This window comes from Poeciliopsis prolifica, unplaced genomic scaffold (genome assembly GCF_027474105.1).
Source record: "Poeciliopsis prolifica strain line A6 unplaced genomic scaffold, Auburn_PproV2 SCAFFOLD128, whole genome shotgun sequence".
Classification (NCBI taxonomy): Eukaryota; Metazoa; Chordata; class Actinopteri; order Cyprinodontiformes; family Poeciliidae; genus Poeciliopsis; species Poeciliopsis prolifica.
In genome coordinates this window covers 343872-368573 of record NW_026562503.1, presented here as the reverse complement: position 1 = coordinate 368573, position 24702 = coordinate 343872, and the positions used below count along the sequence as shown (strand labels likewise).

The following is a 24702-nucleotide window of genomic DNA, read 5'->3' as shown; positions in this document are numbered from 1 at the left end:
CCTCGGGTCCCCGTCTGTTGGACTGAGGCTGCAGGACAGTACCTCTGGAAGACTTGAGCTCTGGACAGAACCGATGGAACCGGGTCGGGTCTGTTGGTCGCCTCACTCTGACGTGTCCACAGGCCAGAGGTCAAAGGTCAGCACTTGGTGTCTCTGTTGTCCTTCAGCCGTTTTGTCTCCAGCTCTTCTGGAAGCTGCGGATCCATCTGGGCCAATCCGGGTCAGAACTTTAGCTTCCTACTCAAGTCTTTGCTGCCATATTTCCTCATTATCCTGTCAGAACAGCCCCACAGCATGATGCTGCCACCACCATGCTGCAGTGTTTCCTCCAGATGAAGCGACGGTTCCTCTGTAGATCAGAGCTCAGAAGCTGCTAGTGTCTGTCAGACTGCAGTCTGGGTTCTGGTTCTGGTCGTGTTACATGGATTCTTCCTGGCTGAGCGTCTATTGGTTCAGTGATGATCAATCAGTCTGATCGGCTTCAGCTGACAGACAGACAGGGACAATAAAACCCTCTGATCTAATGCTTTCTGAAGCTAATCTTTGCTAGCCTGTGCTAATCCATGCTAGCTTATGCTAGCTGGCTGAACACGGCTGATCTCCAGCTCTCAGGCCTCACTGATATTTTTTCTTTGTGTTTCGGAAACAAGTTTGTTGGGATGTTTTGGTTTTGTTCCTTTTCTTCATCCTGATGCTCGACTTGGACAGCAGTTAGTTTTTACCTGCTGTTTCTATCCAGATCTGCGTCATGCAACAAACTGCCAGCAGTTTAATGTGTTTGTTTCCTTCACGGGTTCAGAATCTGATCATTTCTGCCTCCTTGTTTTCTACCTACAGCGGCTCTGATACTAAACGCAGAGATGTTCACTTTCTGTGTTCCTGCAGCTCAAAGTCTACTTCCTGTCCCGCTTTAGTGTGAGACCAGTGATTTCCTCCAGCCAATCACAGCTCAGCCCGCTACGTATCGCTTACGTCACAGACGGCTGAGTTGGTAAAAGTTTTAATTCGCTTTATTCACCCAAAACTCTGTAAAATATCTGAATTCACTGAAAATAAATATGTTGAAATAATAGATATCCAAAATGTACAAAATGCAATAAAATAAATATTAATAAATATTAGTGGTTTTGCGTCTGAAGTCACAGATTTAATCCAACATGAATTAAATGTTTTTAATGAAACTTCCTGTTTGGAAAAGATGCCTGGATTTTCCAGCTGGTTCTTTGCACAAAATGGAGCTTGATTTGAAAATAGCTTCCAACATTTTATTTTATATTATTTCTAGTTTCTCCCTGCAGATGAACGTGAGCCACTGATGGCTGAGGGTTAGCTTGAGGTTAGCTTAGCGCTGCGACGCCTTCAGACGGAAAACTACCGACAAATTATAACAATAAACCTTTAAACTGCCACAAAATACCAATAACATGCAGTAAAATGTGATTAAAGTGAAGGCAATGCAGCTCTAAGGCTGCCGGTGAGGCCTGTTAGCATTAGCATGGCTAATAATAATAGTTAATAAATAGTTGTTAGCATTAGCGGAGCTAGCTCTTTAGCTAGCGGCGCTCAACACTGACCAGGCTGCTGGTTCTGAACCTGGACGCTCAGTCGGGTCTTGAGGTGGAGGACCATCAGAACCTGAACCGTTTGAGTCCAGTTAGCGCCTCTGTTAGCATCACAGCTTCTCCAGGTAAGGCGCCCATGTTGGTTCTGATCAGAAACATGGTTCTGTATCCTTCTCCAGAACCTCTGACCCAGGAGCTGCGCGGCCTCAGACCCGGTCCGGTTCCGGTCCACATGCAGGATAAACATCCAGTACTTCCGGTCTGTCTCCTCAGGTTCTGACAGGAGTCTTTTGGACCCGGCAGCTGAACCCACCGACCCGGTTCTGATCCGGAGAATCAGGAATGAATCTTCATAGTAAATCAGACAAACAACCTGAGGATAAAAACGTTTTATTTCCCACTCGGTAATCAAGGTAACCAGGTGACACCATGATGCTAGGGGTCAGGGGTCACAGGTTTATAATCAAATGTCAGTGAGCGGAGCTTACATCACAGCCAGGAGAACTTTAACCTTCGTGTGTGTGTGTGTGTGTGTGTGTGTGTGTGTGTGGTGTGTGTGTGTGTGTGTGTGTGTGTGTGTGTTCAGCTTTAACTCTGACCTCACTGAGTTTCTCTCAGGTGAGATTTTATTGTAAAGCAGCAGAAAAACAACATGGATCAGCTGCTGTAACTCCTGCAGACGCCGAGGCTCGTCCTCCTCAGAGTGTGTGCGTGTGTGTGATGGTGTGTGTGTGATGGTGTGTGTGTTAGCGGTCCAGCACGTAGGTCTTGTACAGGCGGTTCATCTGCTCCAGGAAGATGAAGGTGAGGACGGTGTGAGGGCCGAGCCGGGCGTAGTACGGAGTGAAACCTTTCCACAGGGAGAAGAAGCCCTCCCTCCCCACGACGCGCATCAGAACGTCCTGAGACACACACACACACACACACACACACACACACACACACACACACACACACACACACACACACACACTTAGAAACAACCAGAGGAAGCAGTAGCACCAACTTCCTGCCCTCTGACTCAGAGACTCTGCTGCCACCTAGTGGTCAAATGGCCCAGCTGCAGCTGATGCCAGGAGCAGAACCAGGGGCCTCATGTGGAAACGCTGCGTACACGCAGAGACCCCGCGCCGCTATGTTTCCTGGAGCATCAAAGCTCATCCGGAGCTGAACCCTGAACCCTGAACCTGCACCATGAAGCCCGTAGGAGGGAAAACCTCAGCCAGCTGTGACCTCTGTGTTTGAGTCGGTCAGCAGATGACGTGGAAACAATCTGAGCGGCCATTTTGATTCTCTGTGACGCATCGAGATTCATACATGTGGCCATGAGGCCCCTGATGTTCTGGACCGGTTCTGACCCGGTCCTGGACCATGCTGCAGAAACTCACCAGGCCGTTCTTGTACTCTGGTTTGCCATCGATCATCCTCATGTTCTGGATCCTGGAACAAGAGAAGATCCAATCAGCTGCTTCTGGAACCATCCGGAGATCCCAGAACCGGACCGCTTCAGACCCAAACATGGTGCGGCATCAGAACCGATGGAGGTTCTAACCCGTTCTGGACCCGGCCGTCTCACCTGGTTTTGACGATGTCGACAGGCATCGATGCTGCTGTGGTAACCAGACCGCTGATCATACTGGCACAGAAATGGCACAAGATGTCGTCTCCAAAGTACCCTGGACACACACACACACACACACATCAAGAGAAACACACACACACACATCAAGAGAAACACACACACATCAAGAGAAACACACACACACATCAAGAGAAACACACACACACACAGACACATCAAGAGAAACACACACACACACATCAAGAGAAACACACACACACACACATCAACAGAAACACACACACACACAGACACATCAAGAGAAACACACACACACACATCAAGAGAAACACACACACACACACACATCAAGAGAAACACACACACACACACATCAAGAGAAACACACACACACACATCAACAGAAACACACACACAGACACATCAAGAGAAACACACACACACACACACATCAACAGAAACACACACACACACATCAACAGAAACACACACACACACATCAAGAGAAACACACACACACACACACATCAACAGAAACACACACACACACACACACCAGACTCAAGAGTGTGTTAGCTTGCATTAAGTTAGCAGTTAGCTTGAAGTGTCTTAGCAGTTAGCTTGCAGTGTTTTAGCGGTTAGCTTGCAGTGTCTTAGCGGTTAGCTTGCAGTGTGTGATTCTGACCTGAGTCCAGCAGTGCCTGTTTGGACTGGGAGTAGGACGCCAGCTGAGCGGCGTTGACCACCACCGCCCGGGCCATGGTGGGAACACACCCTGAAACACAGTCAGAGGTCAGAGCTGAGGTCACGTGACGGGAGGGGTGCTGCCTCCGCCTGTTTCTGACATACTGACCCTCCACAGTGTGGTCAGCCCCTCCTCTCTTGTGATGCGAGCCAGAGCGTTGAACACGTTGGTGTATCCTCTCCTCTGGTCAGCAGGAAGTCTGCACACACACACCTGATGTCACACACACACACACCTGAGAGCAGAGCAGCCAATCAGAAAGCAGCTCTCACCGCCCATCAGCCGTCCTGATCAGAGCAACCTCCGCCGGCGTCCCCACAAACGCTCCGGTGGCGCCGGCCGTCATCCCTATCAGAGCCTGCAGGGGGAGCCACAGGTTAACCTGAAGGAACCAGAACCAGAACTGGTTCCGAGGATCCGACCTTCAGCAGGAAGTTGGGCGGCCGTCCGTCGGCTCCGGTCATCTTCTCAAACAGGATGGTGTAGATCCCCAGGCGGGTGGTGGTGTAGGTGGCCTGGCGGAGGAGCCCTGCGGACAGGCTGAGAGGACGACCTCAGTTAGGACAGGAGGACACGTCTCCATACCATGTGAGGGACATGTCACCGTCCAGCGGGGGCGACTCCATCCTGAAGCTCCTGATCTGAATGCTGATTGGCCGGTGCTCGCTAAGGAGGAGGAGACTACTCACTAGCATTAGCTCTGGACAGGCTAGCAGCTAGCATGCTTAAGTAGTCACTCGTACAATCTCTTTGAAGAAAACTTTATTAAGAAGGTTTGTTGCTTTGCTGTTAATGTTTCCTGTCATCCATCATGACATCAACACACTGGATAATATGGAGCCGACTTCTGATTGGACAGACGGCCAAAGGGAGATTCCACCTCATTTTTCACAGCACTGAGCGTCTTTAACTATGTGGAGTTTAAAAATTTCAATGATCTTCAAACCAGAACATTTAAAAACTGCTTTGTGAAACTTTATTTGATTACTGAAAGCTCAATAAAGTCCATCATCAGTGATCAGTTATCGGTGCCGGCCAATCAGCAATCAAATCAAAAGCTACAGGATGGATGTAGGCGAATGAAACAGGAAGTTGGCGCTGCTGGGAGGATAACAGGATTTCCTCTGGTCCTGATCCAGCAGACCGGTCCGGTCTGGACCCGTCTGGTGGTACTGACCCGGTGTAGATGCCTCCCACTCCTTCGTTCTTCAGGATGGAGAACAGAGCGTGGAAGCTGGTCTTGTACTCGCGGGCCTTGGTTCCCTGGCCGCTCAGCTGCATCCGGTTCTTCACCAGGTCCAACGGCTGGACGAACACCGTGGCCCCCATGCTGCAGGACAGAGAGGGTCCCATCAGAACCGGGCCTTGTGGGTCACTGGGTGGTTCTGTTCTACTGAGCAAACCTGAACCTTTCTGCTGGTTCCACAGCAAGCATTGATAATCCCCTGCAGTCAGGTGGTTCTGCTGGAGCAGGTCGGAACCAATCTCACTGACTCCGAACCTCCTGGAGCAGAACCAGTCAGGAGGTTCTGATCCAATCAGCGCCTCTGGTCGTGGCCAGTAAATCGGTTCTCATCGGATCAGAACCACCGGGACCTGAATTCCCGGGCAGCAGATTTAATCTGAACACCGGTCCTGCAGCTAGCGTTAGCCGTTAGCAGCTAGCATGAGTCCAACACCAACATGGAGACAAGCTAACATTAATCTGGTCATGTAATGATAATCATAACCAGGTCAATCTGCCCCTGGCAGCACAGCGGCTCCTCTTCGCCCTCTGACCCCTGACATTAGCCCGTTAGCACCACGGCTAGCAGCAGCTCCTACCCGGCCAGACCTCCGAACAGGAACTTTATGGCCTTCGGAGAGGTCTTCGGCTTTGTCTCCCCATGTCGACCCGGTTCGGTCGGTGGCCAGCAGCCTTCCTGTCGCCTCTGGCCCGGTCGGTTCCTCTGCTCTTTCCCCAGAACAGCAGCAGCGGCAGCGGCCGGAGCAAGGTGACTCTGCTGGAGCCGCAACACGCGAACGCTCCGAAACACACGAGCCAATCAGGAGGCGAGGCGGGACAACACGGAGACCAGCGGGCCAATCAGCATACGGGGGCCAAGAGCACAGCAATAAATGCACCAATCAGTGAGAAGAGGACCAAGGACACGAAAATGAACGAAGAGAAACGAGTGTTTTGCTTCGTTTACTGTGTGATTCACTGTCCTTTTAAATTGTATTATCAAACTATTGAGAAATCCACCTTTACAGGAAAAAAATATTAAATTATTAAAATATTTATTTGACATATATACGCGCTGCTGCCATCAACCCATTTTATTTTTATAAAAAATATAAAAATGAATTAAATATAGAATTTAAAATTTGTAACATATCTAAAAATCCAGCGACATGTTTTAAAATGTACTTCACTATTTAATAAAAAGGACGTGTCTTTGTGTATGTAATGGAAAGGCCTGTTGCCTTCCTAATTCACCACTAGGTGGCGCTGCTGTTATTTGAAGCAAAGTCAAATCAGGTTTACTATGCTAACCTAACCTACTGCTTCACATCACCAACACATTACATCATGTAATGAATGTAAAAAAGACACTATTAACAAGTGGATGAAAACAAATAGACTTAATTCATTAATGACTTCATTTGAAATCAACAGTAAATCAACAGCTGATATTTCTCTGAAATAAGGTTGTCTAGATAAGGAGGTGGAGTCCAGTCAGTCTGACCAATCAGAGAGCAGAACCTACAGGACTGAAGTCAGCCTGGAGCGTCAGCCTACCTACTGATGACGTCACTGAATACTGCGCTGTGATTGGCTGCTGGGTGGAGAGTTTCTGACTGATTCAGGTGAGTTGAGCTCAGATCAGGTGAAGATGAAGCAGAAGATGAAGCAGAAGATGAAGCTGCTGCTGCTCTGCGTCCTGCTCTGTGTTTCTGCTGATGGTAAAAATCTCATCCAGGCTGGTTACTGAGACTGATCACTCAAAGCTCTGTTTCTGCTCTCCTTTCAGTTCAACATGACAGTTTCCGGGTCATTGCATGTTCAGACACGGATGGATTCAACATGATGACTCTGGATGGGGAAGAGGCTTGGCACGCTGACTTCATTCATGAGACAGGAGTTGATACCCTGCCGGACTTTGTCAACCATCCAAGTTTCCTGTGGGGCAACAAGTTTGCAAAAGTAACCTGAAGATTATCCGTATTGGTCTGAAGGACATCCCTGATCCACTTGGTGAGGAAAGATCAACTCTGCTTCCTTTCCTGCTAGGGAACAAGTTTAGATCAGACTGAATGGACTGAGTGTGGGAACGTTTGGACCTCTGGTTACTCCATCAGCTCTGTTTAATCTGACTTCATCCTCATTTGCTGTTTCTTGTACAGTTGAATCCAGATTATGGAACGCTCTGCTTCAGCATCTCTAATCCCTTCAGCTTCAGGTTTATTAGAGTCCCAAAGGGAAAGTGATGCTGCAGCAAGTAAAAACGAACAAATGCATCAAAATTTAAGACATTCAGGGCTCTAAAAATTAGGTACAATACAGTGCATCAAAACATTGATATAAATCCATATAATATAGGGCAGGACTGGGAACTTCCAGGCCTCCAGATTCTCCTGCAACCTTTAGATGCATCTCTACTTCAACACACCTGAGTCAAATAATGAGTCATTAGCAGAACTCTGGAGAACCAGACTGCATTTACATTTACAGATGTTGGACCAGGGAGACGCCTAAAAGTTACAGGAGACCGGCTCTGATGTAGGGAGACAACCAACATCATCATCAACCAACTATTTCTGCTAACATCAGTAGAAAACAACAGAAATCAGCCAAACAGTCAGATGCAACTCCTGCTCCATTGTTAAGACTCACACTGGCCAGTTAATGTCTGGTTTGGTTCCAGTTAAGCTGCGTCTCCTTTGGGTCCATGAATATGTGCAGGAACATGCAGGATCTGTGGTCATCTCTCCAATGACCACAGTTCTGTCTGCGTACCTTCAGGTGTGCAGCTTCTTCTGCATTTGATTTGCTTATTGATGTCCAAGTTGTTGTGTTTGTGGTTTTCCACCACAATTAGTAAAACATTTTGGTCCGTAGCGTTTGAACACAGAAATATTGATTGTCTGAGGAGGAATCTATGGGCCGGTACTCAGATATAGTTGCTGCCAATCAAATTCCTTGTATGCAAGGAAATCTTTGGAACCAGCACTCCAGATGTAAGATCTTCAAATGTGGTTGAGGAAGACTGGAGAAGATCTGGTTAAAGCCACATGATCTTCTGCTCATGATTAAGATGATCCTGCATGTGTTTAGATCCTCCAACCAGCCTGCTCTACACGGCTAACGTTGTGGAGCTGGGAGAGAAGAACATCCTGGTCTGTCACGTCTCTGGTTTCTATCCGGCTCCGGTCAACGTCTCCTGGACCAGAAACGGAGACAAAGTGACTGAAGGAACCAGCATCAACGTTCCTTTTCCCAACGAAGACAACACCTTCACCCAGATCTCCAGGCTGCACTTTGTCCCTCAGCTGGGAGACATTTACAGCTGTTCAGTGGAACATCCAGCCCTGAAAGAACCACTGACCAGAATCTGGGGTGAGCGGCCTTTAACTAGACCAGTGGTCTCAAACTGAAGCCTGCAGCTTTTAGATGAATCCATTCTTCTACACACTTGAATTAAAGGGCTGAGCTGCCTCATGCAGTCCAGCTCTGCTAGTGAACTAGCATTGGAACCCAGTGCTGAAGCAGAGACGTCTAATCCAGTGGAGCCCAAAGTGGTTCTGGAGGTCCGGCATCCTCCATGTTTTAGTCTCTCCCTGGTTTAACACATCTGGATCAAATGAGGCCTTAGAGGTTTAAGGCGAACATTGAGAAGGTTGTTACTAAAACCTCTAGGATGCACCCGGCCCTCCAGGACCCACTTTGAAGTTTGAGACGACTGCAGTAGAGAGAAGCAGCTCAACAAGCTTTCAGCGACTTGTCTCTGTTTTCTGTCTCCAGATGTTGAAGTGCAAGTGGCTCCGCCTGGCGTTGGACCCGCGGCGTTCTGTGGAGTCGGTCTCATCGTGGGTCTGCTTGGGGTGGCGGTCGGGACTTTCTTCCTCGTTAGGGGGACAGAGAGCTGATTGGCACCATGTTACTGATCTTTACCAGACATATTATCTGAAGCTCATATTCAATCCTCTGGATTGTTTCACATTTTCACGCTGATGTTTCCCTAAAAACTGAATTTCTGCTCCTCAGTTTGTTCTGCTCAGAATCAACCAAGCTGTCACTTTATACACAGTTTAGGAAACATGTACTAATTATTCTGTGTTACATTTGAACCTGAAATGGTTTGTGGTTCTTGGTAATGAAACTTTAGACAGTAGAGCAGAAACTGCAGCATCTATCAATGCTGCAGTTACATCTTTCTTTACGATTCATTTCTGACTCAACAGGTTTGTGTAGATCAATGAGGAAAGAGCAGTTTGTTCTTTTCAGACCCGATCTGATCCCAGAGTTTTTCCTTCCACCTTATTTTAAAAAACTTCTTGAGTTTTTTAAGTGTGTGTAAAAAGTTACGCTTTCATTCCTATAACATGATGGTTTTCATTGAACTCTGTATTGATCGTTGGTTTTCTGTTTCTGGGTTCAGATCTCCTCTCAGGTGGAACATCTTCATGTCTCAACCTGCTGATGAAGCAAACAGATTCACATTTTTCTGCTGCTTAATGTGTCTAAAATAAAGATCTGATTCCTGGACTTTAATGTTATGGGATTTTTGTTTGTTTTAATGAAACATAACTTTAATTGTGCAGATTGTAACACAATCTGTTCAAAAATAAGATGAGAAAATCTCAGTTTCTCAGTTTAACACGACAAAAAACAAGAAAAAGATCCTGTATGAGATCAGTCTGCCAGGTAACACATGACACGGCGGTCGTGACGTGTGGTTCTGGTTTTTCCAGTACCAGTTCCTCCGGCTGGCTCAGTTTGTCTCCTGACCTGGAGGAATGGGTCCCTCTCTGCTCCTGATCCTCCTGGTTCTGGTCCAGACAGCAGGAGGCGCTCACAGTGGGTGTTTGGGATCTAATCTGTGATTGGTATCCAGAGCTCAGTAGACTCTTTAGAAACAGCTGAGCTCTGCAGTTTCCTAAATACTGACGTCGACTTTAGGGTTGAGAATCTCTGGCATGTGCTTGACATAATAGTTTATCATGATGCACTGTGAATGATCCAATTCATTTTAGAGACGTAAATGAAGTCAATTGTAGAATGACAGGGGTCTTCAGCTCCAGGCCTGAAGGGGGCGCTGTCCTGCAGGTCTGTTTCAGGACATCAGGTCATGATCAGCTCTCTGGGGAACCAGAGACTGATCGGCCGGACTCGGGTCTGTTGGACCACATCTAAAGATTCCTGCTCTGTTATTTACCTCTTACTGTACAAGCTATCAAAAGATAATCTGCATGTGAAGAAAAACTCTTTTGCTTTTATTTCCAAGCTGCAGCTACTTGGTGTTCATGTTATTTCTTACTTTAAGCTGCACATCAACTTAAAGATAGTAGAAGAAAAAGCTAAAGTGAAGTTTAATTTCAGTGTATTAAACATAAAGTGATAATTACTCATAAAATAATGAGGTTTCTGCAGATCGGAGCCAACAGTCGACCCACATTGGACCAGAATCTACAACGACTCATCACCAACGAACAACTAAACCACAGCATGAATCTGGTTTACAGAAACTCAATAAATGATTTAAGATCCAGGCTCAGACATAACATGGGTTAGCTTGTTGTTAGCGGTAGCATCGGTATCATAGACTGATGACTTAAAATAGCACAAAGCTCAGTCACCAGGAAGAAACCAGTCGACGGCCATTTAAAGCTCCTTTTGATCCTAAATGTGACCCAACCTGAAGCTAAATGATTTTATTTCCAGGTTTTGAAAACTTTCTTCTGACTTGTCCTATAATAATAATATAATATAATAATAATAATAATAATAATAATAATAATAATAATATGAGGCCTGCAGCTCCAGGTGGTTAGTTATGAGAACACCAGGTAAATAATCACAATAAGTCTTTTTTAGATAATATGGATTATAATATACACATATTTTTTGGAGATGCCTTGTCTGTTCCATCCAGTCCTTTAGTTCTTTAGCTCCTCGCTGTGATCACTGGAGAAATCCACTTCTGGATTTAGCGCGTCATCCGGGTCACGACTGAAACCCAGAGTGTAGCTTAAGACTGAATAAACTCTAAATGTTTCAGATAACCAGGAATGTGCATGTTTTGTTTTCCAGATGGTTCTGAAGTCCATTCAGTGTTGCGCTGCCTCTTTAACTCCACTGAGCTGAAGGACACCCAGTACATCTACTCCTACATCTATAAAAAAGTGGAGTTTTTGAGATTTGACAGTAACATTGGGCTCTATGTTGGATACACATCGTTTGGAATGAGACAGGCAAACATCTTGAACAGTAATCCTGTGGTTCTGAGCAGCAGGCGAGCCCAGAAGGACGTGTTCTGCCACCATAACTCTGGGGTCTGGTACAGAAATGTTTTGAATAGATCAGGTGAGTTCATAAAAAACTGCTTCCAGTCCGGGGGTCGTGGCTGGATCTGGTGGGCCCCAGATGTCCTCAATGCCCCAGATGTCCTCAATAAACCTAAACCAATAAACCTAGAACCAAATCAGACCCACCGAGACACAGCAACCTCTTTCCCAGGAGAAGCAACACAGAAACTCAGATATTAAGTTTCCAAAACAAAAATAATAAGTTTCCCAACTTTGGCTGAATGAAAATACAGATTTGTATCTTGTATTAATTTTAGTTTTTGCACTGAGGAAAGTTAACTCTTCCTCTCCTCTTCCTGTTCCAGTGGCGCCGTCTGTCGCTCTGACCTCAGTGGCGCCTCCTGCTGGTGGTCATCCCTCCATGCTGACCTGCAGCGTCTACGGCTTCTTCCCCAAACAGATCAGAGTCACCTGGAGGAGAGACGGACAGGAAGTCACCTCTGATGTCACTTCCACCGACGCGCTGCCAGACGGAGGCTGGCTCTACCAGATCCACTCCAGCTTGGAGTTCAAATCCAGGTGAGTCCAGGTAAATATGCTAACACCTAGCTAACTATGCCAATACCAAGCTAAATATGCTAACACCAAACTAAATATAATACAAGCTAAATATGCTAACACTGAGCTAAATATGCTAACAGCAGTGACATGTGGACAGTAAATTGTCCTGAAATGACTCAGTTTGTGTGGCTTTGTTGGAACCTGAGAGCTTAATGTCACAGCCGCTGGAGGAGGTCAGAGGTCAGAAGTCAAGAGTTACATTTTAACACCTGTAGATTTGTTTTAACACTGGATTTTAACTACTAATAAAATACACCATAGAGTTACATAAACAGAATGTGGCTCTGTGACAGTAAAACTAACTTCTGCATGAAGTCTAACACCAAAACATTAATGGTTCTGAATCTGCTGGGCGAGATTCAGAACCACCTGGAGTCCAACAGGTGAGTCCAGTTGGACTCCAGGTTGACTTTGTCTCCTGAATGTTTCCTAACTGAAGACGTCATCAGAAAGTGCTGCAGAGCTGCTGGAGGAGGAAGAGCTCAGAGAAAAGCTGCTGCATGAATAAACCGATTCTCTAAATCAGGACGATCAAACTGCAGGTTTTAAATGAGCCTCAGGTACAAAACACTGGAATGAAACGACTTCATGACCTCCTGCTGTGGATCGGATCTGCAGAACCTGAGCAGAACCTCAATGACTCATTATTCTGTTCAGGTGCTGCAGAGGCTCAGCTAAAAGTCACAGGGCAGCCGCCCTCCCTGATAATCGTCCTGGTTCTGACCCGGTTCTGTTGGTTCTGACCCGGTTCTGTTGGTTCTGACCTGGCTTTGTTGGTGTCTCTCTCTTCAGGTCTGGAGAGCAGATCTCCTGCAGGGTGGAACATGTCAGCCTGAAGGAACCTCTGATCACCGACTGGGGTAAGAAGGACTGGAGACACCTGTCCTCCTGTCTCTACCTGTCTCACCTGTCCTCATGTCTCTACCTGTCTCACCTGTCCCCCTCCTGTCCTCATGTCCCTCCAGACCCGTCCATGCCGGAGTCAGAGAGGAACAAACTGGCCATCGGAGCTTCAGGACTGATCCTGGGTCTGATTCTGTCTCTGGCTGGATTCATCTACTACAAGAGGAAGGTCAAAGGTCAGAACCTCTCGGTCCAAACCAAATGGACCTGTTCATGAGACAGGATGCTGGTTCTGGTTCTGAACCGTCCATTTCTGACTCTGTTCTCTGGATCTTTGTTCCTGTTCAGATCTGGTTCCCGTCCTCACCTTTGAATGCAGGAGCCGGTTCAGGATCAGAACCTGAGCAGAACCTGAGCAGAACCTGATCAGAACCTGATCAGAACCTGAGCAGAACCTGAGCAGAACCTGATCAGAACCTGGTCTGCAGAACCTGAAGTTTGTTCTGGACTCTTCGGTCCAGTTGATCAGCTGCTTCTCTCCAGGAAGTGTTTCAGGTTTATTAATCTTCACTTTCTGTGGTTTTATTTTCTCTCTATGGTTTTATGAAGAGCAGATTTTTCCTCAGCTGTAAAAACATCTGAAATCATTATTGAGGCTTGAAGAGCAAAAGAACCAGAAGAAAAGCTGAATCCTTTACGATGATGGAAGTTTGATGTCACATGTTTATTTCTGCTGTGATTAATTAGAGAAGACAGCAGCTTTATTGTCTAACTGCATCATTATGTGTAATTTGGGTTTATTCTGATTTCTAACACTTTGGTGTTTCACAATAAACAACAATTATAAAAAAGATGATAGTCGTGGTTTCTGTGGAAATACTTGCATGTTGTGGTTTGATTTTGCACCATATTTCCCAGGATGCTTAGCAGCTGGTTTTGAATCCTGTGTTGCAGTGAGATGGATGTTTGCTACTGTTTTTTAATTCAAGTTTTTATTAAGGAACAACATAGAAAACATACATCTCATCCATTCACATAAGATGATATAAACCTGTACACGATCATCTATTCAGTTTGTTATATTAATCAATACAGTTAACCCCTTCTTGTGATTGTCCATCTCCAGTATTTAGTGTTCCCTTTTTCCCCTCCTCCTCACTCCTCTCAAAGGAAGAGAGGAGGAAGAGCAAAACAAGTCAGTATCAACACTAGAATAACTTTTATGACCCTTAAACCGAGGGTTCAACAGAGTAGCTAAGGAACAATGGGTGTCACCACAATCTCACTAGCTTCAGATCTGGTATTCATAAAAGTCCACCATGGGGTCCAACACTTTTCTAATTTGTCTTGCTCCAGTTTCAATGCAAATGTCAATTCCTCCATCTTGCAAATGTCTTGAATGATGCTTGTCCAGTCTTCTAATGTGGGTATTTTGTCCGTCATCCATTTCCGAGTAGTTGCTTTTTTACTGGCAATCAGTAATATATCAAAAATATATGTTTTACAGAATCCCTTTACACAATCTGGTCGTTTGCCTAAAAGCATAATCTCAAAGTTTAGTGTAAGATTGGCTCCAATAACAGTCTCCACATTTTGTTTAATTGTCCTCCAGTAAGAAGACAACTTAGGACAGCTCCATAGAATATGAAAGTGGTCTGCTTGTTCCGATCCACATAACCTCCAGCATGTTTTATCTGCATTTCTGTCCCTTTGAGCTGGTGTTTTAAATAAGCGTGTAACCGTTTTCCAAGCAAATTCTCTATATGTTAGTGAAGATGTACATCTCCAGCAGTTATTCAAAATATCTAACCAGTCTTCAATGTGAATTTGGTGGTTCCCTTCCTTGTCCCATCTCTCCTTTATATATAGCGTGTCCCCTCCCTCCAGATTTTGTAGCTCATCATACATTTTGGATATTAATTTAGTAGTAGAAGTTGATTGATATGATTTCAGAAAGATATTTAATATTCCAACAAATGCTCTGCTTGGATCTTCTGTATTTGTTTTGTCTAAATAATGCCGGATTTGTAGATAACAGAAAAAGTCTCTGTTATCAAGGTCATATTTTTGCCTAATGTCTTGAAATGTCCTCAGACAGCCTTTATGATACAAATCATTGTATTTTACTAAACCCTTGTTAATCCATCTTTTAAAGGTATTATCTATTTTATTTGGGGTAAAATCTTGGTCATACGCTATCCATCTGATTGGTAAACAGGACTCTCTGTTGTCTTTTACTAGCTTTGACCAGGTCTTAAGTGCTGTTTCAGAACAGGGATTAAGTTCCTTAAGGTTTTTTATTAAGTCAATATTCCCAATTGCTGCCTGCAAAGGGACACCACTTTCAATCTCCTTCCATCTTGGGACGTGTGAACTTTGACCTTCCTCTGCTGTTACTGAGTCCAGACACAGACGGTTCCATGTGGCGAAATTCACAAACACATGGAGATCAGGCACATAGAAGATTTCATATATTTAATGGAAAAACATTGAGAACACAGAGAGCTGGAAGAAAACAGGAGCCGAGTGCAAAAACCAGGGAAGCAACATGAAGGTCCAACAAGAAGAGAAACGAGTTTAAACACTGAGCAAAACACCTGAGCTGATTGGCTAACAGGCTTCAGGTGAGAGTAAACAGGAACCAGAAAGATGAATTAACTACTAAAGAATAACTAAAGAAAGGGAATAAATGAACATAAATATCATAGAATCAGTCAGAAGAACTGGACAGAAACAAGGCAGACTGGGATTACTGGGATTACTGGGATTAAGGAGCAACCAGCTCTGACAGGAACATGCACTGATAATCAAACAGAATAACATTACAGTCAGGTCAGAGGTCAATCAGGTCACATTGTTTAACCAACCAGTTCTGTGATTATGTAAGGGAGACAAATCAGTGAGAAAAAAACTTGTGCTGCTCGAAGAACTTTTTAATAAATGATGCAAACATTAGCATTAGCCAACATTAGCATTAGCCAACATTAGCGTTAGCCAACATTAGCATTAGCCAACATTAGCGTTAGCAACATTAGCATTAGCCAACATTAGAGTTAGCCAACATTAGCATTAGCCAACATTAGTGTTAGCCAACATTAGAGTTAGCCAACATTAGCGTTAGCCAACATTAGCATTAGCCAACATTAGCGTTAGCAAAATTAGCATTAGCCAACATTAGCGTTAGCCAACATTAGCATTAGCCAACATTAGCATTAGCCAACATTAGCGTTAGCCAACATTAGCATTAGCCAACATTAGCGTTAGCAACATTAGCATTAGCCAACATTAGCATTAGCCAACATTAGAGTTAGCCAACATTAGCATTAGCCAACATTAGTGTTAGCCAACATTAGAGTTAGCCAACATTAGCATTAGCCAACATTAGTGTTAGCCAACATTAGAGTTAGCCAACATTAGCGTTAGCCAATTAGCATTAGCCAACATTAGCGTTAGCAAAATTAGCATTAGCCAACATTAGCATTAGCCAACATTAGCATTAGCCAACATTAGCATTAGCCAACATTAGCGTTAGCCAACATTAGCATTAGCCAACATTAGCATTAGCCAACATTAGCGTTAGCAACATTAGCATTAGCCAACATTAGCATTAGCCAACATTAGAGTTAGCCAACATTAGCATTAGCCAACATTAGTGTTAGCCAACATTAGAGTTAGCCAACATTAGCGTTAGCCAACATTAGCATTAGCCAACATTAGCGTTAGCCAACATTAGCATTAGCCAACATTAGCGTTAGCCAACATTAGCATTAGCCAACATTAGCGTTAGCAACATTAGCATTAGCCAACATTAGAGTTAGCCAACATTAGCATTAGCCAACATTAGCATTAGCCAACATTAGTGTTAGCCAACATTAGAGTTAGCCAACATTAGCGTTAGCCAACATTAGCATTAGCCAACATTAGCGTTAGCAAAATTAGCATTAGCCAACATTAGCATTAGCCAACATTAGCATTAGCCAACATTAGCGTTAGCCAACATTAGCTTTAGGGCCGTTTGAGTCAAACTGAATAATCGTCAGATCAGTGACTCGGCCTCCAGCAGCTCAGATGTTTAATCAGATCAAGTTTCCATCAATCAGATGAAATGTCAGTCATGAAAGTTTGACTCCTTCGCTTGTGGATGGAAGATTAAAACCAACTTAAACATTAAATTTCATCTCATGACATTAATGTGACACAAATTTACCAACAAAATAAATGAGCAGAAATAATTGTTTCCCATTTTTCTGTTTGGAGTTGAAATGATTCAGGATTAGTTTTGACTTTCTGGAAAAGTTCAGCTTCTATAACAGCAGTTCCTCCAGAATCTACCAAAGGTCGACTTTTCTACCCACCACTGATTTGAAAAGGTGATAAAAGATTTAAAAGCTGCAGAGATGAAATGAGCAGAAGGCTGGAAAGAATAGTTGTTTTCTGACAGGAAACCGTTTCATCTGCGTTTCTTCTGGTCACTAAGCAAACAGGAGAACATGAAGCTCTCTGCGGCGGCCATGTTGTCTGTAGTTCATTTCTGTTGCTAAGCGATGAATCGGACCAGGATGGAAAGTTTCCTCCCTGTTGGTCAGACCCTGCATGGAGCAGGAAGAGGTCAGAGGGGTCAGGCTGATCGAGCAGGTCAGAGGAGGAGGAGGGCAGACGCTCAGCAGCCGCAGAAACACAGAGTGGCTGGTTTCTGGTGATGCTAATGCTATGCTAATGCTATGCTAATGCTATGCTAATGCTGTGCTAATGCTAGCAGCTCTGCTGATGGTCAAACCCTCAGTCTCTGATGAAGGGATGAATTCAGACCAGCAGAAGAAGAAACATTTAATTCAATAATCACTGAGAATTTATCCAAACATCCCAAACCTGATTTATTCCTCTGATCGTTTATATTCTTTAATTATTGATGAAAAGACAAACCAGAAAATGGAAATGATGGAAAATACAAAATATTTCCTCTTTTAATATTTGATCAGATAAAAGATGGAAACTGGTATTTAATATCCATCCCATAATGTTTATGATTCATTCAGACTGGAACCAGTTGGAGCCGTTTTCCTTCCTCACCTGAATATTAAATATTATTTATCATTTCATCAGAGTCTGAACAATAAGAACATTTAGAAAACCTGGAAGGTGAAACAGGGAGAGGGCGGAGCCCAGCCTGACCAATCAGAGAGCAGAACCTGCAGGCCAGCCTGATGACATCACTACGCTGTGATTGGCTGCTGGGTGGAGAGTTTCTGACTGACTCAGGTGAGTTCAGGTCAGACCAGCTGAAGATGGAGCTGCTGCAGCTGCTGCTGCTGCTGCTCTGTGTTTCTGCGGCTGCTGAGCGTCTGCCCTCCTCCTCTTCCTCCTCCTCCTCTGACCTCTTCCTGCTCCCTGCAGGCCAACATGAGGACCTGGAGGTGGTGGCTTGTTCACCTGCTAATGAAATGGACATGATGGCCCTGGATGGTGAACATGTTTGGCACGCCGACTTCAACCAAGGAAAAGGAGTCGTCACCATGCCGCACTTCCTGGTTCATCCAGAGTTCACAGGGTTTTATGAACGAGCCGTGAAGAGAGAAAAGTTCTGCAAAGACAACCTGAAGATTCTCCGATTGGGAATGAAGGACATTCCTGATCCGCTGGGTGAGGAAACGGAACTGAACAAGATCAGACTGAATGAGACTGAATGAGAATAAATAGACTGAATGAGACTGTCTCATTCAGTCTATTTAGTCTCATTAGTGTGTCCTCTGGTCACTGATGTGTGTGTCTCTGTGTGTGTGTTTAGTGTGTCCTCTGGTCACTGATGTGTGTGTGTCTCTGTGTGTGTGTTTAGTGTGAACTCTGCTCTCTGACCTTTCTCTGACCTTCCTGCCCTCAGATCCTCCCTCCGTCCTGCTCTTCTCAGCCCACCATGCGGTTCTGGGGGAGAAGAACGTCCTGGTGTGTCACGTCTCCGGTTTCTGTCCGGCGCCAGTCCGGGTGTCCTGGCTGAAGAACGGACAGGACGTGACGGCGAGCAGCAGCCTGAGCGTCCCGCTGCCCAGCAGGACCAGCAGCTTCACCCAGATCTCCAGGCTGGACTCGGTTCTGCAGCTGGGAGACGTGTACAGCTGCTCAGTGGACCATCCGGCTCTGAGGAGGCCGCTGACCAGGACCTGGGGTGAGCGGCCTTTGACTAGACAGGAAGCGGCTGCGGCAGAGACCGACTGACCCGTTTCCTGTCTGCAGAGTTGCAGGTGGAGGCGCCGCCCGGGCCCGGCGCCGGCCCGGCGCCGGCCCGGCAGTTCTGTGCGCGGTGGGAGTGATGCTGGGTCTGCTGGGAGCCGCCGCCGGAGCGTTCTTCATGGTGAAAGGGAAGCAGCTGATTGGTCCGTCCTGAACCTCCTGACAGGAAGTCCCGGTTCTGATCCAACACGTGGATCCGATCGGTTCGGATCAATCAGAGATCCAACATTAAAGCTCCTGGACTCAGGCTGATCTTATAGAAATATGGTTTCTAGATGTTCTGCTTGAGGAATCGGGTTCTGGAGCGTCTGACCCAGTTGGTTCTGGACCGGGTCGGTTTTACTGGCTGGTTCTGATTAAAATGAAATAAAAACTGTTTCTGTCTGGAGTTTTATTCTCATTAATATAAACATCTGGAAACATTTTGATTAAAATGAGAAAAAAATTTTACTTTTCTACAAATAAAAAAACTGAACTAAAAATCTTCTGTTAAATAATAAATAATAATATTTAATATGAATTGATAAAAACATGCTGGTCTCTTTAAACTGACTAGAACCAGATGAAACTTTTCCTCCATCGTCTGAAAAGTTCAAAATCATTTAAATATAAAAACTAAATGAAACTTTTAATGATAAATGATAAATAAAGTTAAACTCACTGGAAGCAAAGAGACAGAAAAATAAAATATTGATTTAAAAAAAGAAACGAATCTGAAACTGAAAAACATAAATTATGAGAATAAATCAGGACAAGAAAAAAAGTAAAATAATAAAAGTGAAGATGAAACATTTCATGACCTTCAGCAGGAACAAAGGAATCTGTTCATAACAGCATCATAAACTCGAATTAAACTTCCATAAACTCAGATTATAAATTCATTTATGAGACGTCAGAAATCAAAGTTCATCACATTTATTAGATTTCAAGAAACAAAACGTCCAAACTGACTTTAATAACTCACTTTATTTTCTCATTCTAACATAATTTTTCTGAAATGAACTTTTATAAAAACAATAATTTCTCAGTTTGTCTCTGATTTGGAAAAATGTAAATAAATCTGTAAAAACTTTGATCAGAAAATTTTAATCCAACAAAACAAATAAAAAGTTTTTATGTCTTTGAGTTTCAGAGAAACATTTGGAAAAATTTGATCAGTTTTTCATTTATATTTCCAGTTTAAACAGATAAGAGAAAAATTCCTGCAGCAGGTTTATCATCAGTAGAACCATCAAAACCATCAGAACCAACAGAACCATCAGAACCAGTGGATCCAGTGGATCCAGTGGATCCAGTGGATCACCTGCTGCTCTGCTCCTGTCAGGTCAATCTGCCCGGTAACAGGTGACGTCACCAGGTGATTCTCCGTCTGGTTGCAGCTTCAGGCTCTCAGTTCATCTCCTGACCTGCAGCAATGAGTCGCTCTCTGGTTCTGCTCCTGGTTCTGGTTCTGGTTCTGGTCCAGACTGCAGGTAGGAGCCGATCGATCATTCAGATTCCTGGGCTGATATGCAGAAACACTTAATGATTGATTTCAATCTGTTGATCTGCTTTATGTTTCTGATTTGTTTTCTGAGACCAGCTGAGCTCTGATTGGTCGGATCTGAATTATAATCAATAATAATGAACATAAAGAGCTTCAATGTTTCCTAAATATTTAACATTATAGAGGATCATAAAGTTTCATTATCATCTCTGGTTGCAGCCAAAGCCTGATAATTCACTGGATCAGTTCACTGGATCAGTTCACTGATTCAGTTCACTGGATCAGTTCACTGATTCAGTGAACTGGATCAGTTCACTGGATCCGTTCACTGGATCAGTTCACTGGATCCGTTCACTGGATCCGTTCACTGGATCATAAATATTTTGTTTTTGAGAATAGAAACAGAGATAAACCCAAAATATGGATTTATGCTTAAATGAATTAAACTGGTTTTCTAGTTATATTAGCTAGATGTTTTATAGATTTACATTATCCAGATGTTTTCTAGAGTTATATTATCCAGATGTTTTATAGATTTACATTATCCAGATGTTTTCTAGAGTTATATTATCCAGATGTTTTATAGATTTACATTATCCAGATGTTTTCTAGAGTTATATTATCCAGATGTTTTATAGATTTACATTATCCAGATGTTTTCTAGAGTTACATTATCCAGATGTTTTCTAGAGGTATATTATCCAGATGTTTTATAGATTTACATTATCCAGATGTTTTCTAGAGTTATATTATCCAGATGTTTTATAGATTTACATTATCCAGATGTTTTCTAGAGTTATATTATCCAGATGTTTTATAGATTTACATTATCCAGATGTTTTCTAGAGTTATATTATCCAGATGTTTTATGGATTTACATTATCCAGATGTTTTCTAGAGTTATATTATCCAGATGTTTTATAGATTTACATTATCCAGATGTTTTCTAGAGTTATATTATCCAGATGTTTTATAGATTTACATTATCCAGATGTTTTCTAGAGTTATATTATCCAGATGTTTTCTAGAGTTATATTATCCAGATGTTTTATAGATTTACATTATCCAGATGTTTTCTAGAGTTATATTATCCAGATGTTTTATAGATTTACATTATCCAGATGTTTTCTAGAGTTATATTATCCAGATGTTTTATAGATTTACATTATCCAGATGTTTTCTAGAGTTATATTATCCAGATGTTTTATAGATTTACATTATCCAGATGTTTTCTAGAGTTATATTATCCAGATGTTTTATAGATTTACATTATCCAGATGTTTTCTAGAGTTATATTATCCAGATGTTTTATAGATTTACATTATCCAGATGTTTTCTAGAGTTATATTATCCAGATGTTTTATAGATTTACATTATCCAGATGTTTTCTAGAGTTATATTATCCAGATGTTTTATAGATTTACATTATCCAGATGTTTTCTAGATTTATATTACCCAGATGTTGTCTGGATCTTCACCCTGCTCTCCCCCCAGTTGGCTTCATGTGTCAGGAATTGTTCCTCTGCCAGTTCAACTCCTCTGCGCTGCAGGACGTTCACTACAGATACTCCTACGTCTACAACAAGGTGGAGTTCATTCGCTTCGACAGCCATGTTGGATCCTTCGTTGGTCTGAACTCGTTTGGTCAGAAACTGGCAGCAAACTGGAACAACGGCAGCGACTGGCTGAACGTCATGAAGAAACCAGATGGACAGATGGACAGAGAGGCTCTATGGCTTAATGGAGCCAACATGGCGGTCTGCCGCTTCACGTTGGGGTTAAGAAGCTAATGCTAATGCTAATGCTGGTCGGTGTGAACAGAACCAAACGGGTCTCATGCTGCTGCTTGATGTCCTGCAGGTCTGGAGAGACGATTTCCTGCCTGGTGGAGCATCTGAGCTTGAAGGAGCCGCTGAGCATCGACTGGAGTAAAAACCTGCATGACTCCATTTAGCATCTGATACTTTAAACCATCAAACCTTTAAATCTTTAAATCTTTCTAATGAGAAACAATCAGAGGCTCCACATTTATTACAGAACAAACAAATTAACTTTTCTATTTTATTCCACATGAAGAAATTCAATTAATCCACAAAAACTCTAATTAATTATTCCACTGATTGTGATTGGTGAATATTTATAACCTTACTGAAATCTTAAAAATGAATGAAATACATAAAACATAAAATTCTTTCTGAACTTGTTTTTCTGTTAGCTTACTGTTAGCTAATAGTAAGCTATTAGCTAAGTATTAGCTAATAGCTTGATGACTGACACGTCATCATGTTGAGGTTGTTGTTCAAAACAAATAAATCTTAAATGTTTCAATGATGTGAAATGATGAACTTTTCACAAATGAACTGATGAATCCCTGTGAGAGCATGAACGACCCGTCACTGATTTCAAATGAGACGATGAAAACAAACTGAAATCTGACTTCTCTCTGGATTAAACCAACGTTTTATAACTTAATCTGCACCTGTCTGTCTGTCTGCTCACCTGTTGTCTGTCTGCTCACCTGTCTTAAGCTCCGCCCCCTGGTCGACCCATGCCTGAGTCGGAGAAGATCAAAATTGCATTTGGAGTTCTAGGACTGATCGTGGGTCTGGTTTTGTTTCTGACTGGATTCATCTACTACAAGAAGAAAGCAGGAGGTGAGAACCAGTTTAGACCAGTTTAAACCAGTTTAAATTCAATTTAAACCAGTTTGAAACCAGTTTGAAGCAGATTCAAACCAGATCTTATTCATTTATTTTGGGATTTTGGACAATATGATAATAAATCTGGTTCCTCCCAGATCTAGAATATCTAGACCTTTAATCTGGTTTGTTTGCATCTAGACTTAGTTCACATAGATCCGGTTCACATCTCCTCTACAGTGAATCTAGATCATCTCTTCTGATCAAACCTTCCTGTTCATTCTGTTTTTGTTCAGCTCTGCCTCCCATCCTGTCCATGAACTGAGGATCAGAACCGGACCCAGAGAACCGGATCCAAAGAACCGGACCCAGACATCCGGACCTGAAGCCCGGTTCTGATCCTGATCTTCATCATGAATCTTCACTGAAGCTCCAGATAATCATGTTTAGAGTTAAAATGTTTCATTTTCCTCCAGTTTTCAGCTCCTTCGTCTCCATGATGCAGGAAAACATTTCATGTAAAGTGGAAAAATCAGATCATATAAATCTGTTTATTATTAATAATATTTTTTGTCATTTTGGTTTATTCTGGTGACTTTTAACTTCCTGTTTCACAATAAAATGTTTTTTTCTCAATAAATGTTTTTTCTCTTTTGGATTTTTTTCCTAAATTGTTTTAATGTTTTTCTGAAGTTTCCAGTTTATTTATTTATTGGTTATAAATAATAATCCTGAGGTCCAAATGATAAAAACATAAAAATTTTGATACAACACATAAGTCTATTTCATAAACACCCACTGGCCACTTTATTAGGTACACTTTATTAGGTACAGGTAGGTATTAGCTGTCCAACCACTTGTACCATCAGGACTCAGCAGCTCAGAAGGTTGGTAATTACACAAAGTAATTACAATTACATAAGGTAATTACATTATGTAATTACACAAGGTAATCAAAGTCTAACTTCAAATGTTTTAGAAATCTACATAATCCAGTTTAATTTATTTTTATAATCAAGATTTGACCTTTTAGATTATTTTTTTAGAAGTTCAACATAAGCAGAATGCAATGTTTCCAGACAACACAGAAGATAATTACCTTGTGTAATTACATAAGGTAGTAATTACACAAGGTAACTACAGCAGCACAAGGATTGTTGATAATTCATACGAACCATAAAGTTTTTTCCAGCTCGTCATCTTCAGATCCAGATGAGATTTTGATCCAACACAAAATAAAAACCCATTAAGTTTCATCCAAAAACATCGATTAAATAATATTAATGCTGATCATTTGGTTTATGCATATTAGACGCAGTCCTGAGATTTTAATTTGACAATCCAACATTTTAATAAAAATATAAAATAATATATCATATTCCAAGCTAATCAGGTTAAAGTGCACTTTCAAAATCTCAATAATCAATAAAAATGAATGATCAAATTTTCAACTAGTGAGAAATAAATGAAAAAACTGCACAATATTAAAT

At 42.8% G+C, this 24702-nt stretch overlaps 3 protein-coding genes and 2 pseudogenes across 3 annotated transcripts; 4 read left to right on the top strand and 1 right to left on the bottom strand.

The window, feature by feature from the left end:
* Positions 1–1936: 1936 nt before the first annotated feature.
* Positions 1937–5922, bottom strand: LOC129355245 (mitochondrial 2-oxoglutarate/malate carrier protein-like; the record flags this gene model as incomplete). Its single annotated transcript, XM_055024771.1, has 9 exons — positions 1937–2464; positions 2951–3002; positions 3139–3238; positions 3830–3920; positions 3998–4088; positions 4162–4247; positions 4312–4429; positions 5067–5219; positions 5714–5922. Coding segments are annotated over 9 exons (1056 nt in total), but the record flags the coding sequence as incomplete, so codon positions are not given.
* An 828-nt stretch (positions 5923–6750) lies between these two features.
* On the top strand, positions 6751–9403 carry LOC129355244 (mamu class II histocompatibility antigen, DR alpha chain-like; annotated as a pseudogene).
* A 1699-nt stretch (positions 9404–11102) lies between these two features.
* LOC129355242 (SLA class II histocompatibility antigen, DQ haplotype D beta chain-like) lies at positions 11103–13694 on the top strand. Its single transcript, XM_055024768.1, has 5 exons — positions 11103–11456; positions 11764–11977; positions 12812–12879; positions 12985–13098; positions 13211–13694. The coding sequence occupies exons 1-5, from the start codon at positions 11162–11164 to the stop codon at positions 13264–13266; spliced, it is 747 nt and encodes a 248-aa protein (XP_054880743.1). The 5' UTR covers positions 11103–11161; the 3' UTR covers positions 13267–13694.
* Positions 13695–18147: 4453 nt separating this feature from the next.
* LOC129355264 (RLA class II histocompatibility antigen, DP alpha-1 chain-like) lies at positions 18148–19475 on the top strand (annotated as a pseudogene).
* Positions 19476–20218: 743 nt separating this feature from the next.
* LOC129355263 (HLA class II histocompatibility antigen, DR beta 5 chain-like) lies at positions 20219–23793 on the top strand. The gene is made up of 5 exons (XM_055024787.1): positions 20219–20559; positions 22068–22350; positions 22434–22501; positions 23102–23227; positions 23509–23793. Exons 1-5 carry the CDS (start codon positions 20502–20504, stop codon positions 23535–23537), a joined length of 564 nt encoding a protein of 187 aa, XP_054880762.1. The 5' UTR covers positions 20219–20501; the 3' UTR covers positions 23538–23793.
* Positions 23794–24702: the final 909 nt, after the last annotated feature.